Source organism: Podarcis gaigeae (genome assembly GCF_964106915.1).
Source record: "Podarcis gaigeae genome assembly, chromosome: 4".
In the NCBI taxonomy this organism is placed as follows: domain Eukaryota; kingdom Metazoa; phylum Chordata; class Lepidosauria; order Squamata; family Lacertidae; genus Podarcis; species Podarcis gaigeae.
In genome coordinates this window covers 100,706,793-100,725,377 of record NC_139677.1, presented here as the reverse complement: position 1 = coordinate 100,725,377, position 18,585 = coordinate 100,706,793, and the positions used below count along the sequence as shown (strand labels likewise).

Genomic DNA, 18,585 nt, shown 5'->3' with positions numbered 1-18,585 from the left:
AGATGGAGGGCAGAAGGAGAAGGGGACGACAGAGGATGAGATGATTGGACAGTGTTCTCGAAGCAACCAGCATGAGTTTGACCAAACTGCGGAAGGCAGTGGAAGACAGGAGTGCCTGGCGTGCTCTGGTCCATGGGGTCACGAAGAGTCGAACACAACTAAACGACTAAACAACAACAAGGAGATGTTGGTCCTCAGACTTGCCCAATCTACTCTGCTTCAGGAGGCCTGTGCTCACACACAATCCTTGATTCCCTCCTAAGGCTAAACTTGAACCAGATTTTGCTACTGTATTGGCCCAAATATAAGCCACCCCCCCCCCAATTCCTATGGTGAAAAGTTAAAGTGCAGCTTATATTTCTGACCCTATGCCACCAGCAAAGAAGCGCGGTGCACCCCTCCCCCCCGCCCCCGAGAGCAGCCTGGGAGCATGAGGCAGTGGCGCGCAGTCCATCTGCCGCTCCCAAGCCTCCCCTGAGCTGTTGGGGGGAAGGGGGTGAGGCCGGCGACAAGGTGGCGCAGCTCCCCCCAGAGAGCAGCCCAGGAACGCGGGGCAATGGCGCAGCCCGCCCGCCACTCCTAAGCCTCCACTACGCCGGCTGAGAAGGGGGAAGGCCGACAGCAAAGTGACGTGGCTCCCCCCCCCCCGAAAGCAGTGTGGGGCAACGGCTTCCGTCCCGTCTACAGCTCCCAAGCCTCCCCCAAACCGTCAAATGAATAACTCTGAATAATCATAGTTTAGAGGTCCCAGGCCCTAAGGATGTCAGACTATCATTCACCAGGGCCAGGGCCTTTTCAGTGATGGCTCCGACCTGGTGGAATGCTCTGTCCCAGGAGACCAGGGTCCTGCAGGATTTAACCTCCTTCCGCATGGCCAGAGCTATTCCACCTGGCTTTCAATTTGAACTTAGCCTGATCTTTTATTCCCCTTCCTTCCCCCGTCCCCTTTTTATGAAGATTACCCGCTCTGGGATCCCACAGCTAATTCTCCCCTGGTCTCCTTGCTGGCCCAAATAGGACTAATTTAGCCAGCTAGCTAAATTACTGGTCATCTAATGTTTATTGGATGGATTTCCCCCCTAAAATGATTCTTTATTTTATTATTATTCACGTTTTATCCTGTATTTTATCCTGTTTTTTGTAGCATCAATTAAGTGTTTTAAATTGGTTGTTAGCCTCCCTGAGCCCGGTTTTCTGAACCAGGAAGGGCAAAAATAAAAATTTATTTTTTATTATTTGTGGTGCAGCTTATATTTGGGCCAATATGGTATTTGTGGTTAGAAGAGAAGGCAGTTAGTGCTAACTAGGTTCATGTTGGTGTGCCGTAGTGAAACTGCTCTGGCTTGTATCCCTAATGCTGGCTTTCAGGGTTGGCAGGGGACCACTGTCACAACTGCACTGGAGTACGGGTAGTAAAGTAGACCCCTGACTGTACAGGCATACAGTGGTGCCTTGCAAGACGAAATTAATCCGTTCCGCGAGTCTCTTCGTCTTGAGGTTTTTTCGTCTTGCGAAGCACGGCGATTAGCGGCTTAGCAGCTATTAGCGGCTATTAACGGCTTAACGGCTTAGCGGCTATTAACGGCTTAGTGGCTTTAAGAAAAAGGAAAAAACCTCACAAGAACTTGCAAGACTCACAAGAACTCACAAGAACTCGCAAGCCCATGGGGAAATTCGTCTAGCGAAGCGACGCAAAAACCGAAAAACCCTTTCGTCTTGCGCGTTTTTTGTTTTGCGAGGCATTCGTCTTGCGGGGCACCACTGTAGTTTCCACCGACAGAGAAAATGAAACAAAAAAACAAAAAACAAAAAAAAGAGGGAAATGGTGTGGATCAAAGCTGTGCAGGTCTTCAACGTACAATCTCAGCAGTGCTGTCTGATGGTCCGTTTCCTTGCAGTCTCTGACTGATGGGAGTTATTGGGCTGATTAGAATCAAAATGGGTTCAGGGGAGAAAAAGGAAGACTTAATGCGCTCATTATCTGCCTAGGCTTCAGAAACAGCTGCATTCTTTGCCTCTCCCTTTACACTTCCTTCAAAAGGATGGAGTCTTTTGCACACTTCTAATCCTTTCATGTTGAGCGAATCAACACAGATTTAACAGGTAGATGAAAGAGATAAACAAATATTATTTATAGCAGCCTTAAATTCCAGCTTGAAAGAGAGCTCCGTCTTCAAAGGTTGACTCAATTAATGGGCAATCTTTCTGGATTCTGAGGTCTTGCCATTCACAGGGCTGTAGGGGAGCCAGTTGTGTGTGCGTGCATACAGACAGAGTTTTAAATGTCTATAGAGGATAAAATCATAGAATTGTAAAGTTGGACCCCAAGGGTCATCTAGTCCAACCCCCTGCAATGCAGGAATCTCAGCTAAAGCATCCATGACAGATGGCCACCCAACCTCTGCTTTAAAACCTCCAAGGAAGGAAAATCCACCGCCTCCTGAGGGAGACCGTCCCACTGTTGAATGGCTAATAATAATAATAATAATAATAATAATAATATTTTATTTATACCCCAGCCAGAGCCGGGCTCAGGGCATCTAACACTAGTAAAATTACAATAAAAACATAGGGGTGGGGGAGCCAATTCTGCATATTCCATTTCTGCATACAGTGGTGCCTCGCAAGACGAAAAGAATCCGTTCCACAATTCTCTTCGTCTAGCGGTTTTTCCGTCTTGCGAAGCAAGCCCAGTGACAGCTTAGCGGATTAGCGCTACAGCGGTCTAGCGGCTTCTAGCGATCAGCTGTTAAGCGGCTTATCAGCGGATTAGCTGTTAAGCGGCCTAGCGGCTTAGGAAAAGGGGGGGGAAGCGGAAAAAACCCGCGGGAACTCGCAATATTTTTTCGTCTTGCGAAGCAAGCCCATAGGGAAATTCGTTTTGCGAAGCGCCTCCAAAACGGAAAACCCTTTCGTCTAGCGGGTTTTCCGTCTTGCAAGGCGTTCGTCTTGCGGGGCACCACTGTATTCCATAAGCTTTTGTATCCATTCTTCTTTTGCTGGGACTTCTTCTTTCCATTTCCTAACACTGTCTACTCTGGCTGGCAGCAGGTCCCCAGGGTCTTAGGCTGAGGGAGGCTTTTCACATCACCTGCTCACCTACTCTTTTTATTAAAATAAATAAATGCTGGAGCCGATGAGGTCTGAATGTGAGCAAGGCACATTCTCCCTCTCTAGCTTCACATCATTGTGCTGGGGAGTAGATTGTGTAGATTTGTGTTGCACCTGAACAAGTGACCCAGGTTCAAGCATCTGAGCTCACGGAGTTGTCTGCTGCCCTGTGCCATGGGTCGGTCAGTTTCCTTTCTGACATAGATCTCGAAACAATAATGGGTGAACGGCCCCTGAGAACCGAAAAGCAAGACGAATGCAGGGGAAGAAGAATTGATTTCATGTCAGCATGGCTGGCTTTTCGCTTACCTATTTTTACCAAAGTAATTACACCTGATTCGCTACGTGCGATAGCATCTCTGGGTACCGTCTCCGCTTTTGTTTTGCTCCACACGTTGCAGTTGCTTGCATGTGACCCTGCCAGTTGTAAAGGTCCTGTCTATGTATCTCCTGCGTCTTTCATTTGAAGCACACTAGCAAGCACTAGCTGGACGCCAGAGATTGGTCAGCAGCAGCTCACCCTGCTGTAACGTGGTGGAGGGGGTTATTACCGTATTTTTCGCTCTATAGGATGCACCGGACCATAGGAGGGGGAAAATGGGGGGGGGAATTCTCCCCCTCTCTGCTCAGCGCCCCTTCAGCGAAGCGGCAGGAGAAACGGAGCCGCTTCCATTTCTCCTCCCGCTTCGCTGAAGGGGCGCTGTGCAGAGAGGGAAAACTGTGCAGTGCCTCTCCAGTGAAGCGAAGCCTGGAGAGCAAGAGGGATCAATGTGCACCGACCCCTCTCACTCTCCAGGCTTCAGGTGGCTATCCGCAAGCCTTCGGAGCACAGCGGGAACTCCTGCTGCGCTCCGAAGATTTGCAGATAGCTGCCTGAAGCCCCCGGAGCGCAGCAGGAGTTTGTGCTGCACTCCGGGGGCTTCAGGTGGCTATCCACAAGCCTTCGGAGCGCAGTGGGAACTCCTGCTGCGCTCCGAAGGCTTGCGAATAGCTGCCTGAAGCCCACGGAGTTCCCACTGCGCTCCGGGGGCTTCAGTCGGCTTCAGCGAAAGCAACGTGATGCCTCTGGAGCGCAGGGGGAGCTCTCCCTCTGCACTTCGGAGGCTTTGCGTTGCTATCGCTGAAGCCAAGGAGCCTGCATTCGCTCCATAGGATGCACACACATTTCCCCTTAATTTTTGGAGGGGAAAAGTGTGTCCTATAGAGCGAAAAATATGGTATTTAACTTATCGCTTGCCTTTTGCCCTAAGATGCAGGGGTGGTTTACAACAATTTAAACCACCCAGTTCAACACAGTTTAAATCAGAGGTCGGGAAATTAAGGCTGCGGGCCGGATGTGGCCCGCCGAGCTTGTTAATCCGGCCCACGAACCTTGCGGACCTTGCCACCCGCTAGGTCAGTCACCGTGCTAAACTGGCCGGCATGGAGCCTGACTTCTGTGGCGCGGCTTCTGATTGGCTGAGGAAGACAAGGCGGCTGCGGTGTGAGTGGCGGTGGCGGGCGATCCTTTCAGGAGGAGAGGTGCTTTTGGGAGAGGGTGGGTCCGGCCCCCCACAAGGTCTGAGGGACAGTGGACCGGTCCCCACCTGAAAAAGTTTGCTGACCCCCGGTTTAAATCAACCAACAATCACCAAAATAGGATGCATCCTAAAAAAAACATGTGTATTAGGTATCAAGGCCAGGTAGAGAGTGTTCCTGAAACCTTTCTTTGAAAGGAGTCCTGGGCAGCAGACAACAAGCAATAAAAACATTAAAAAATAGAAAACTTTCAAGCTTCTTTTTTTAAAAAAACCCCAATACTGATGCAGTGGGGAAGATCTATACTATGAGGCTTGCTGAGAGTGAAAGGTCTTCAGCTGGCACTGAAAAGACAACAGAGATGTCACCTGTCTAATATTCAAGGGGAGGGGAGTTCCAAAGGCTAGGCGCCATGACACTAGGACCCTTGTACCTACAGGACAGCCTCTCCCAGTATGCACCATGGAGGACCTTAAGGTCCATAAATAGCAACACCCTAGAGGTCCCTAAGGAAGTCAGATTAGCCTCAACCAGAGCCAGGGCCTTTTCAACGCTGGCTCCGGCCTGGTGGGACGCTCTGTCTCATGAGACCAGGGCCCTGCAGGATCTGATTTCTTTCCGCAGGGCCTGTAAGACAGAGTTGTTCCGCCTGGCCTTTGGCTTGGAGTCAATCTGATTTCTCCCCCTCTTTCTTTTTTCCTTTCTCCTCCTGTGATGAGGCTGCATTTTAATGTTTTAATGTTGTATTTTAAGCTTGTTTTTAAGTTGTGTTGTATTCAGCTTGTTTTTATTATTGGTTGTTAGCTGCCTTGGCTGGAGAGGGCGGGGTATAAATAAAAATTATTATTATTATTATTATTATTATTATTATTATTATTATTATTAAAGACCCAATTCCCACATTGTTTGAAGCGAACCTCCATTGTTTGCTGGAGGCCCTCACTTGCAGAGTACAGTGGGTATATAAGAGGTGAGCCGATCTTCCATGGTCCCAAGCACTCTAGGGCTTTGGCCATTCCAGCCGCAGCTCTCCTGTGGATTCGGCTTGCGGCAATTTCAGCTGTTCCGCTTCTTCCCGGGCAGTTGCCACCCAGCCATATTGAGGGTGGCAAACCAGGTCCTAAGGCCCTGCGCAACTGAGCTTCACTTTCACTGGGACGTTGCGGTGGTGTCAGGGAAGGAGCCCTGGGAGGAAAGGCTCTCGCGCCACTGCGGTAACATCTAAAGGGCACTTTTGTTATGAAACGCTTCGAGGCAAGGAAGATGGATGTGATGTGTAGTAAAAAGACAGCAGCAAATTAGTCATCGCGGCAGTGCATTTGCCTTTCCTTTTTTAAAAAAAGAAGCAGCCAAAAGAACCGCCCCCCAAATCCACAGTGAAGAGCCTTCGCATGAGAAGCCAAGTGCGCATTTCCTCCTTTGACTTGGCTGTGTCCTCATTAGAATTCTGTGTGCCGTTGCTGGTTCTATAAATAACACTCAAAAGAGACGTTTGATTGCCAGAATCCTGTACACCCCACAGCCTCCTCAGTGGCATGGGCTTTACATACTATTAGCGAATCGTTGGCATCTCCGGCATTAACTGCAACCATTTTTAATTAACCTGATTTAGTAGCAGGATTGCAACGCTGATGAAAATGAGAGGTTGGAACAAATAGTTATTTATTCCAGCACGGTGGTAATGACTGTTGAAATAGATGATTCTAATTAACTTCGAGGAGGAGGCTTCATAAATTTATAAAGGGGAGGCAAAAATCCCAGACACGTCCCATAGCTACTCAGGGTGCCCATGGAGTTGGGTAGAAGAGGGGTCACATCCTGCAAGCACTTCTGTGGGGCGGGTGATTGCTTTCCTAGTCGTCCAGTGGCTGCATTTTAATAGGACTTGGGGTTTGTCTACTCACCTGAAAAGTGCTTTGGCTATTGGGCAAGAAGAACTGCTGGCGGACTGGGCAGAAGACTTTGAAGAGCATCGTCTGTCCCCCTACAATATGCCCCCTTTGCTGCTTCCAGGGGAGCAGATCCTGGAGCCACACTAGTTCAGCACTGGGACTGAAAACATCTGGCTCAGCAAACTTTTTCAGCAGGGGGCTGAGAAGGCAATTGGGCCGGATCCGGCCCCCTGGCCTTATTAGTTTGCCTATCCATGATTCTGGCAATGGGGGCTGGTGATGAGGGGCTGTTCTGGCAGCAGGAAGAGTTCCTTGTAACTGCTTCTTCTCTCTGCCCCCCCCCCCCCAGCCTCCAACATCCTTTGCCTCTGAGGGCTTTAGCAGCAGTCATCATCATCATCATTTATTATTTGTACCCCGCCCATCTGCCTGGGTTTCCCCAGCCACTCTGGGCGGCTCCCAACAAGGATTAAAAATACATCAATGGTTGGCGTATGTAGTAAACTGGGGCAGGGACCCTGAAGAACACCCCCCCGGGGGGGGGGGTTGAATACTATCAGCGGCACCTGGTTTTCTGGATTCGTTTGGGCCAAAACAAATTATATGTAAAGTGTATTGTTGTTGTTTTCCTGTATCTAGTGATGTTTTCTAAATCACAGTAAAGGTAAAGGGACCCCTGACTTTTTGGGGGGTGGGTGGGAATCATGATGAGGACCATGGTGTGTGTATATTTGTGAGGGGGATATGGAGGGAAGAAATGGGATAGTTAATGCCTTCCCCCTCTGCTCAGTCCTAATGAAAATCTCCTTTTCACAGCTGCTATTTCTCCCTAGGAGAAAACTTCACCAAACATTCTGATTTGGTTATCACGGACCACTTGTGAGAACTGTTAGGGTTGAAAAGATGTATACAGGTGTCATAATTTATTTTTATTTTTTTTAAAATCCTCATTTTTTGCACATGGAGTATTTTAGAAACTGGGGGCAATTGTCAGGTAAGGGGCTGTTTGTATGTCTTTATGTTTACTTGCCTTTTGCAGAAAGTAAGGAGGTGGTGCAGAATCTGAGTCCCTGGCTAGTTCTCCTGCTGACCTGTCATCTTTTTATTGCTTTTAATCACTGCATTCTCTCTCTCTTTGCACAGATATTTGCTGTTTGACTTTCCCCCAGTTAAAGTACCTCATCTCTCTTCTCAGGTTATCCTGCTGGATATCCCACGGCTGCCCCCACCTACAACCCAAATATGTACCCGACCACCAGCCCAGGCTATGCCCCAGGTAAACAGAGTTTTCTATTTTCCAGTTAGCCACATTTGGTGGTATGTACTTCCTGGTTTGTAAGCAACACACGTGTCTGTGTGTTTTTCATCAGATCTTTCATTCTCTCAGCACCATTAACAGACCTGCCATTATCAACATGTCTTTTTTTACAAAATGTCAGGTGCTTTCTCAGTAAGAACTGCATGCACTATGTAGCTTAACCAAGTATACATGGCAATGCTGCCTGGTTTCTTTGATTGCTGGTTGTCTGTACAGTGATACCTCAGGTTACAGATACAGTGTGGTGTAGTGGTTAAGAGCGGTAGTCTCGTAATCTGGTGAATCGGGTTCGCGTCTCCGCTCCTCCACCTGCAGCTGCTGGGTGACCTTGGGCCAGTCACACTTCTCTGAAGTCTCTCAGCCCCACTCACCCCACAGAGTGTTTGTTGTGGGGGAGGAAGGGAAAGGAGAATGTGAGCCGCTTTGAGACTTCTGAAGGGGAGTGAAAGGCGGGATATCAAATCCAAACTCTTCTTCCTCTTCTTCTTCGGGTTGCGCACTGCGCTGAACCCGGAAGTACCGGAACAGGTTACTTCTGGGTTTCGGCACATGCGCAGAAGCACTAAATCTCACTTTGCGCATGCGCAGAAGTGCCAAATTGTGACCTGCGCATGCACATGCGCAGACATGGCGCTGCAGGTTACGAACATGCCTCCTGCACGGATCACGTTTGCAACCTGAGCGTCCACTGTATTCTGAAAATGGGAAGCAGGAATGTACAAATGCAGTTGAAAAGTGCCATAATTAGGTGGAAGTTCAGTGTAGACTGCTAAATGGACCAATGGTTTGGGTCACTACAAGGCAGCTGCCTTAGTTCCATGATCTAGCTTCCATTGAAGCAGGATGTGGGAGGGTCTACCCCCAAAAAAAGGAATTTAAGAAAGGGTAAAGATTGGGAACCACCAATACTAAGCTTTATATTACAGACTTCCGGAAATATGTCGTTCCCTGCATTATTCTTGCACATTCCATCATTCCTACAAGTGGCAAGATCTTACAGATAAGTCAAGTGAACTGAATTACTCAAAATGGATTCTGACTTGAAGCTATATATAGTAACAATATTTTTTAAAAACACTTCATTTGGCTCATTTGCATATGAGAACTTTCTAAAAGGTGAGCATCTTTCCCCCTACAAAGGCGCGTTTTAAAAGGGAGGTTTTAACCTATATTTTCCTATATTTCTGTGCTGGCTGGAAAGAGATGCAAAGCAGGTTAAAGCAATTCATACAATATTGATCAAACAAACTTAATGGGAGCCTGACTGTCAGGAAATCTTGTTCTAACCTTTTAGCCCAGGGGCCCAAAATGTGTGTGTCAGGAACTTTGCAAGCAGAATGAATGTTTGATCAAATTGCCTATATTTTAATAAAAGATGGGTAAAGAATCCTTCCACCTCCAGCAGCTCCCTTAATTAAAAGATAATAATGTATCTGTTCCTCTTTAGGTTTCTTGTGGAGGGTTTTTGGGGGGGGCTGGTATCTGCTTTGCGATTTCCATATAAGTGTACATTTAATTTCCACAGGGGCCAGTTCCTCCTAGATCCATTTCTATTAATAATACAGCAGATGATAATGCAGGTCATCCATTATATTAGCTCCCACCCAGAAGAGATGTTTGCTAAACTCCAACCACAAAATTGGCTGCGATTGGCTTGAGGTTTCCTTCTCTCTCCATTGCATGTGCTCCCCCCTATTTGATACTGCATCAATAATAATAATAATAATAATAATAATAATAATAATATAATTTTTTTATTTATACCCCGCCCTTCCCGGTTTAGAATCCGGGCTCAGGGCGGCTAACAGCAAATATAAAACAATGATTAAAATGCGACTTTAAAACAGCATAAAATACAACATAAAATGCAGCATCATATCAATAAAATTCAAAATCCAGGGGTCATTTTGGGGGGGGGGGGAGAAAACCCCAGTCAGTAGACATCAAATGATCACCAGGGCTAACTGGCCAAATTGATCCTACTAGGGCCAGCAAGGAGACCAGGAAAGAGTTTAAATGGGGGTCCCAGAAAGGGTTTCTTCATAGAAGAGGAAAGGGAATAGAGGATCAGGCTAATTCAGATTGAAGGCCAGGCGGCATAGCTCTGTCTTACAGGCCCTGTGGAAGGAAATCAAGTCCACCAGGTCGGAGCCAACACTGAAAAGGCCCTGGTCCTAGTGGAGGATAGTCTTACTTCCTTAGGGCCCAGGACCTTTAAGCTGTTATTACTCATGGACCTTAGGGTCCTCTGTGGGACATACCAGGAGAGGCGGTCCCATAAGTACAAGGGTCCTAGGCCGCATAGGGCTTTAAACCTGACCAGGAGCCAGTGCAGCTGGAAAAGCACTGGGTGAATATGCTCCCATGGCAGGGACCCTGTGAGGAGCCTCTCTGCAGCATTCTGCACCCGCTGGAGTTTCTGGGACAGTTTCAAGGGCAGCCCCGCGTAGAGCGAATTACAGTAGTCAATCCTGGAGATGACTATCGCATGGATCACTGTGGCCAGGTTGGGGCAGGAAAGGTAAGGGACCAAATGATCCCAACTGATGATGCTTTTGAAGGGACGCGGGTGGCGCTGTGGGTTAAACCACAGAGCCTAGGACTTGCCGATCAGAAGGTCGGCAGTTCGAATCCCTGCGACGGGGTGAGCTCCCGTTGCTCGGTCCCTGCTCCTGCCCACCTAGCAGTTTGAAAGCACTTCAAAGTGCAAGTAGATAAATAGGTACCGCTCCGGCGGGAAGGTAACTGGTGTTTCTGTGCGCTACTCTAGTTCACCAGAAGCAGCTTAGTCATTCTGGCCACATGACCTGGAAGCTGTATGCCAGCTCCCTCGGCCAGTAAAGCGAGATGAGCGCTGCAACCCCAGAGTCGGCCACAACTGGACCTAATGGTCAGGGGTCCCTTTACCTTTACTTTTAATGGCACTGAGACCTTTGGCTTGCTGCTGCCCTTCTTCAGGTAACGCCACCATAGTAAGAGCCGGACCAGGACAAGCCAAGTAGTCTCCATAGTGCTTACAGGAGCATCTTCCAGTCTCGTTGGCTTCTGCATTTCTGATACAGTCTTCAGTCTGCAAACCATGCTGGTATTTCCCCCCCCCCCCCTACCAGTGTTGTAAGATTTTTCTTTTATTTTGAGACAGGCACTTGGGGCCAGGATTAAGCTTTTAATTGGGGGTGAGGATTTGTGACATGTTATGCTTAGCGTGATATTTATATATTTGTATTGCACCCGAAGCCCTAAGGAAGGAATATACCCAAAGTTGAAATAAATTGGCTCATTTGAACTTTTGTCAACTCGTTCCTTAGGGCTTGGGGAGGAACATGCTGGTCTAGAGTTAACTCGTTAAAAATACCTTTGCTTAGTCCTGGTTTGACTCCCCGGTGAGCAGTTCCATCTGTGATGGATGTGGAGCTTCCACAATTGAGTGCGATTTACCTGAAATCGGTGGTTTACTAGAATCTCAAAGGCCCCTTGATACTTCTTTAGAGGCATTCGTTAACTTTATTTATTAATTGGTTGTGTTTATATCCCACTTTTTCTCCAAGGAGCTCAAGGTGCCATACATGGTCCTGCCCCTTCATTTAATCCCCTCAACAACCCTGTTAGGTAGGATAGGCTGAGAGGCAGCGACTGGCCTGAGGTCATCCAGCTAGCTTCATGGCCAAGTGGCAATTTGAACCCTGGTCTCCCAGCTCCAAATCTGACACTCTAACCCAGCGGTTCTCAACCTGCAGGTCCCCAGATGTTGTTGGACTACAACTCCCATCATCCCTAGCTAGCAAGGCCAGAGCTCAGGGATGATGGGAGTTGTAGTCTAAAAACATCTGGGGACCCACAGGTTGAGAACCACTGTTCTAACCACTACACTACACTGACACTGGTTTTACTGAATTTATATATATATATATAGCTGTCCTATAACACAATATCTCTGGGAAGCACCTGAACCTCTAAACCAGGGTGGGAAACCTGTGGCTCTCCTGATGTTGAAGTATGGTTCCTTGATGCCATACCATCCTAGCTGGGGCCGATGGGAGTGTGTGATGGTGTTTGTCTGTTCCACCAGTATTTCTTGCTAAAACTGGGCTGCCAGTTGTCTTGTGGCTATTCGTTTCCACCTTTCAACTGCTGTGATCTCCTGGAATGTTACTTCTTATGGCTAAGAGGAAATTATGAGAAACGAGGGCAGTGGAAGAGCAGTTTGTCTGGAAAAAAACCTTCACTTGGAATTTAGGGGGATGGCGTTGCAGGTTTTGGACAGATAAAGGAGCTTTGAATATGGGGGAACTATAGTGAGGTGGGGGGGGGGAAATGATATTTGAGTGTGGGTGGCTGAATTTCATATACTGATTTTTTAACTAGCCAGCCAAATCTTTGACTGCAGGTCTCTAGTGGTGTATATCTGTATTCCATTCTCCTTGCTGTGTATAAACAAAGGCCTTACACAGGACTATTTAAAGAAAGCCATGCATGAAATAACTTCTTCCCCAACTGTTCTACATTTCAGACTTTTTGCTCTATTGGATTTCAGCTAAGTAGTATTTTATCGGTGTCTCGAGCTTGTTCAGTTTTGGCAAGCGAGTCACTCGAAGGTCAGGCAGGTCTTTATTTCCTTGAAGGAGCCGTTGTGATGTTGAGATGCTCAACGCCTTTGCAAGAGATCCAGCTGCCATTTTGCCAGCCTGGCCCCCTGTCTTCTGCTGCATTGGGAATACTGGGATTGGGGAACTCACTCCAGAGTCTGTGTGGCTATCAGGGAGAAGTTGAGAATGGATGAGTGGAGGCATCGAAAATGAGTTGGTGGGCTAGGCATAGCAGTGAATCAGGATTTGGGGGGCAGGGATGAAAGCGAAAGAGAAGGACTTGAATGGGAGATGTTACAAGGCAATGATGTGTGTGGCTTCAAGTAGTCTTCCCCCCACCCTGACAGCCTCCAATTCCCACCAGCCCCAGCCAGCATGGTCAACACTCAGGGATGATGGGAGTTGTAATCCATAAGAACCTGGAGCAGGGCACCACGTTGAAGAAGGTTGACCAAGAGCAGGGATGGGTAACCTGCGGCCCACCAGGTGTTAATTATTTGTTAAATTTATACATCGCCCTTCATCCAAAGATCTCTGGGCGGTTCACGAAATAAAATACGAAATAAAAATGTTGTTGGACTACAACTCCCATCATCCCTAGCCACTCCGATAGGAGCTGGAATCTGACAGCATCCGGAGGGCCACAGGTCCCATCATCCCTGGCTAAAGGGACAAAGGGGTTGGCCAGAGAGGAGGGAATAATTTTGCCGCTGTGGTGAGCCCTGCAAAGTGAGGATGAAGATGTTACCTCCTCGCCTGAAGTTACTGTAAAGGCCAGTGAGAGTGAGGGTATTCTTTCTTGTAGGGAGTGTCTTTGCACTTAGCTTTGTGGCAAATTTCAGGGGCACCGTGGTGGGGAGAGGCGCTTGCTTGGGAGCCTCACTCTGCCAGGAACCTGTTTCACAGCAATATCTGTTAATGCGGCCCATTCTATCAAAAGGGGCTATTTTCTCCTGCATGTCTCAATGTGCAGTCATGCTAGCAGTGGACTGCTGGAAAGTGCTAGGAATTTAGACAATGAAACTCAGCCACTTTCTGCTATGCTATACTCTGGCTGCATTTCCTATACTCTTAATGTTTCCCTTCCCTGCTTGATGCGAACTACTAAAGGTAAAGGGGCTCCTGACCATTAGGTCCAGTCGTAGCCGACTCTGGGGTTGCGGCGCTCATCTCGCTTTATTGGCCGAGGGAGCCGGCGTACAGCTTCCAGGTCATGTGGCCAGCATGACTCTGGTTCTGGTGAACCAGAGCAGCACACGGAAACGCTGTTTACCTTCCCGCCGGAGCGGTACCTATTTATCTACTTGCCCTGGCGTGCTTTTGAACTGCTAGGTTGGCAGGAGCAGGGACCGAGCAACGGGAGCTCACCCCGTCACAGGGATTCAAACCACCGACCTTCTGATTGGCAAGCCCTAGGCTCTGTGGTTTAACCCACAGCGCCACCTGCGTCCCTTGCAATGCGAACTACTACCTTCCCCTAAAAGAAGCACCTTCTCTGGACCTTCTCCAGGTACCCCCCACCTTCTGAAATCAGGTGGTCAGGGATAGGGCCTTCTCTCTGGTGGCCCCTCCCCATTTGTGAAATACCCTCCTTGGAGAGCCTATGAGACTCACTTTAATGACAGAGTGCCAAGTTGAAACATTTTTTATAAAAAATGTGCTGAGCATTTGATGGATTATTTGTTTTATTACTACTCATCTGCTCAGTTTTAAGGTAGGTGGGTCAGAATTTTATTTTTGATGTTTCATCCATTTTTATTCTTTGCAAGCCATGAAAAAACCCCCCACAAAGCTGGAAGGCAGGACATAAATTTTAAGTAGAATGAAATGCAATGAATTCATATTTCTGATGACTGCTGTTCACAAAGGGCAGCTTCACACCTGCACATTTGTTGCACGATCGCTGCAAAAGCAAGCGATAACTTCCATTTGCGAACGGGCAATCCCAGTAGATACACGTAGGAGATGCATAGGATTTACACGTCGCCTCAGATGCCAACCTTTCCAGCGTCCTCAGCTGAGCAGCCAGTCATGAAATGATGGGCCTGCAAACTGCATGATCAAACCACAGTCCTGAAGCAGAAGCTCAAGGTTTTGCCCCTCGCGTTCTTCAGTGTATGGGAGGTCGTCTTGCCGCGGAGGATAGCTGGCTGAAAACAAGGCTGGGAGGGCATTGGAGTCTTTGCTTTGTGCATGAAAGGACAGCACAGCAAGTCAGAAAATTGAAAACAAAACACGCACACACCCTAGTGGATGAACACACCAATGCTTGAATTGCACTCTACAGCCAAGGAGAAGATTGTATGCAACAGCAACAAAAAGGTGGCATTTGCAAAAGCAACATTCTGACCACAATCACAATACTGATGGATGTGCTTTCAGCGAGGAGGGTTGCATTTCCCAGATAGGTAATCTGGCACACCCTGTGCTGGGAAAATGTTATACCCCTTCCGTAGGCACATTGCTCAGGAGCAGCATCCAAGCTATGTTCACGTTCACTGCAAAACACTAACGTTTCAGAAAGGCGCTCAGTTAATTAGCCTGTGTCAGGGGCTCAGGAGCAGAGGCACAGGAGTGGGCGGAGATGGAGAGCGAGGAGGAGGAATCCGAGGGGGGTGGAGGCAGTGACAGCGGTCAGAGGGATTCCACGAGCCTCTCCAGCGAATCGGAAGATTCACAGAAGGGAGCGCCGATGGCCAGGGCAAGGGGGGTGCCAAGGGGGAAACCCCAGAAGGAAGGGGCCAGCGGGGACTCCCAGAGCAGCAGTTGGAAATCAGGACCAGCTTCCCCACCAGAGCGCAGTGGGGGGGAAGAGTCCCAGGCATCGGGACCAGTGTTCTCACCACCAGAGAGAGGAGATGAGTCAGGATTGACCACGCCCACATCGGAGAGCGGGGAAACGGTCAGGAGGAAGGTTACCGGCTGGGCGCGCGCGCCAAGTTCAAATGTACAGGCGAGCGGCACAGCAGGTAGCCCGGATAGGGAGCCAGGTCCTAAAGCCCGCCGGAAGGAGGGGCAAGACTCAGGGGGGTCAGCGTCAGAAGAGTCCAGGAAGGAGGAAACCCCAGGGGGCAGGAGGACCCAGAGGAGGAAAGAACAACGGAAGAGGTGGAGTAGGACTAGGATCTTAAACTGGTGCGGAAGGGGTGATGAGTCAGACGGGACTTCGCCGATCTAAGGTTAAGACGTAGGGCTGCACGCTCTGGCGTTGGAATGGAAACCAAACTTCAATAAAGACTTTTGTACATTACATCAACCTGGCGTTGGTCCTCTGCGAGCTGGGACCTAGAGGCAGCCCTGACAGCCTGTTTCAAGATTCTCAGAAGCCAGAGCCATACCTTTCCCCCCACTATATTTTCCCCTCCGTCTGTGTGCAAGCACGGCCTTGAGAAGAGCTCAAAAAGCTTTGCCGACAATAGAGATCAAACCTGTGAAAAGCCAGCTTTCGCTTACGTCTGCCTCAGTGAACGAAGGAGCGCTCCCTTCCACGTCTCGTGAGCTCACCTTCTCAGAGCTGCCCGCCTTGTCCCTAACCTCCTGTTTCTCGCACCCCTGTTGCATCTCCCCACCGGCACAAAACTGTCCATAGTGAAAAGCCCAGACCATTAGCGAATCCACTACTGTTTGGGAATACAGAAGCCAAGGGTGGTCTGTATATGTTGTAAACAAAAAGCTGCCCTTTTCCCTTATGGGGGTATCCAAGAACCCATATAGAGTCTTTACGTAGGTTCCCTATTAGTAGGAGAAAATAACAGAGGCCAATCAGAGAATATTGAGAAGCAAAGCAGGTAGTAAGCCTGATCTTTGTTGATCTGTTGCAACAGGGTCTTTACTCACCACACGAAGGAGGGAGGAGGAACCCAGAACAATGGCACGCAAGGCCTTATATAGACTTTTGAAATTGCCCCCCTGTTGATCAAGACCACCCCCAGAAACATCATACATACATCACAGAAGGGGTGTAGCTCAACACCACCACATACATTATACCTACATCACAGAAAGGGCGGTCTACAGCAGAAATCTGAGTGCTTTGTTTACCTCCTGTCTGCCAGGTTACCTGTTTAATGGTCACTTGATTGGATTGCCTGGGGAGCCTGGCCAGTCTTTTGTAATGATAAATACTTAGTTCCTGAGCCAGGTCACAGGCTCACACAGACATGTCCTTAAGACAGGATTTGTGAAGGAAAAGGCAATGGGGAGGCTTTTCCATTTTCCTTTGACCTTGCAGAGAAAACATTTGGTCAGTTTGGGAATCAAAAATGGTTCCAGGTTGGTCTTCCTGTGCTGATCTATGTACGTGCTTAGTTGGGACACTTATGAACATTTAGCATATATCTAAGACCTCGAAATTCCTATCACATATATCCCGGCGACCACAGGTTGCTCACCTGTGCTTTCAGCGGAGATGCCAGCACCCAAAACTGGCACCATCACGTTGTAGGCCTTGCTGCTTCTCCTTCTCCGTGTTCCCAGTGGCTGCAGGAGAGGCGATGGACGGGCCCCCTCCATGTCAGGATAGGAATTCTCATGATGGATAGAAGCAGAGAAAAAGAGAGCGAGAGAAGTGGGGGGCTGCAAGTGCGGAGGAGAAGAATAGTGTGAAGGTGGGCGAGGAAGTAACTGACCTGCCCAACCATATCTTCCTTTTCCCAGTGTCCACTTCTGCAAAATATTCTGTATCTCCCTCCTCCCACCACAGGCAATTAGGCAATTTGAGCCAGCGAAATACCCCCTGCGTCCCAGTTTCAGATCCCCACTTCCTAGACAGCCCCAAATCGGCCACAACCTTTAATTGATGCCTCAGACAACAATCACCTGCTGTGTAAGATAAAATTATTTTGAACCAATCTCTCAGAACAGGTTCAGCTGTCCCTTTACAGTGGTGCCTCGCAAGACGAAATTAATCCGTTCCTTGAGGCTCTTCGTATAGCGGTTTTTTCATCTCGCGAAGCAAGCCCATTGACAGCTTAGCGGATTAGCGCTATTAGCGGTTTAGCGGCTTTTAGCGATCAGCTGTTAAGCGGCTTATCAGCGGATCAGCTGATAAGCGGCTTAGCGGCTTAGGAAAAGGGGGGGAAGGGAAAAAAACCTGCAGGAACTCGCAAGACATTTTCATCTTGCGAAGCAAGCCCATAGGGAAATTCGTTTTGCGAAGCGCCTCCAAAACGGAAAACCCTTTCGTCTAGCGGGTTTTCCGTCTTGCGAGGCGTTTGTCTTGCGGGCCACCACTGTATATGCCTTATGTCGCCGCAGTGAAGGGGACGGCCGAACTTCACGAAAAAGTGGTTTTTGGGCTTTGTTTTTTTACAATGGATGCTTGCACCTTCATCATTGTGTTTGCCCCCTCGCTGTTTGTCCCATTTGTAACATCTTCTCTTCTGTCTTCACTCAAGCGACACTTCTGATGAAACAGGCCTGGCCTCAGACATCATCCTCTTGTGCCACTGAGGGTACCTTTCACCTCCCAGTGGACACTGGGACCGAGAACAGAACTTACCAAGCTTCATCAGCAGCATTCAGTAAATAGAACTTTATACTTCTGGGGATTTTTTTTTCCTGGTGGTTTTTCTTTCTCTCTTTCTCTCTCTGTGTGTATGTCTGTGTTTCTTTCTTGATTTGGGAGGGGGTTGTAATGCCTGCTTTGCATTTATTATTTTTATTATTATCATTATTATTATTATTATCGTCATTATTATTATTTTTGCAATTAGAGTTGCCAGGTCAGGAGCAGCTAAAGCATGCTACAAACAGAAAACACATTACAGTGGTATCTTGGGTTATGAACTTAATTTGTTCCAGAGGTCCTTTCTTAACCTGAAACCGTTCTTAACCTGAGGCGCACTTTCGCTAATGGGGTATCCCACTGCCGCTGCACCGCTGCTGCATGATTTCTGTTCTCATCCTAGGGCAGAGTTCTTAACCCAAGGTACTATTTTTGGGATAGCAGAGTCTGTAACCTGAAGTGTTTGTAACCCGAGGTACCACTGTACAGTTATCAAGCCACCTCCTCCCATTTTGGAGACAGGAAATTGGTTTGGTTTGGTTTTTTTAATAGTTTTTTAATAGTTTCATTCACTTTGAGGGGTGAGTGGAGCCCGTCACATTAAGGCTGGCAGGGGGCAGTCCTCACATTGCTGGACTCCTACCTCCATCTGTC

The 18,585-nt window shown here is 48.3% G+C and overlaps 1 protein-coding gene across 4 annotated transcripts in view; it reads left to right on the top strand.

The window, feature by feature from the left end:
- The window catches only part of FAM168A (family with sequence similarity 168 member A), a 155,108-nt gene that overhangs the window by 110,205 nt on the left and 26,318 nt on the right, over window positions 1-18,585 (top strand). For 2 of the 4 annotated variants that reach the window (XM_083737374.1, XM_083737373.1), the window contains exons 3-4: window positions 7,717-7,797; window positions 17,822-17,947. In XM_083737374.1, coding sequence (XP_083593500.1) covers window positions 7,717-7,797; window positions 17,822-17,947 — 207 coding nt within the window. The remainder of the gene's footprint in view (window positions 1-7,716; window positions 7,798-17,821; window positions 17,948-18,585) is intronic. The other 2 variants (XM_083737376.1, XM_083737375.1) reach the window with 1 other exon arrangement.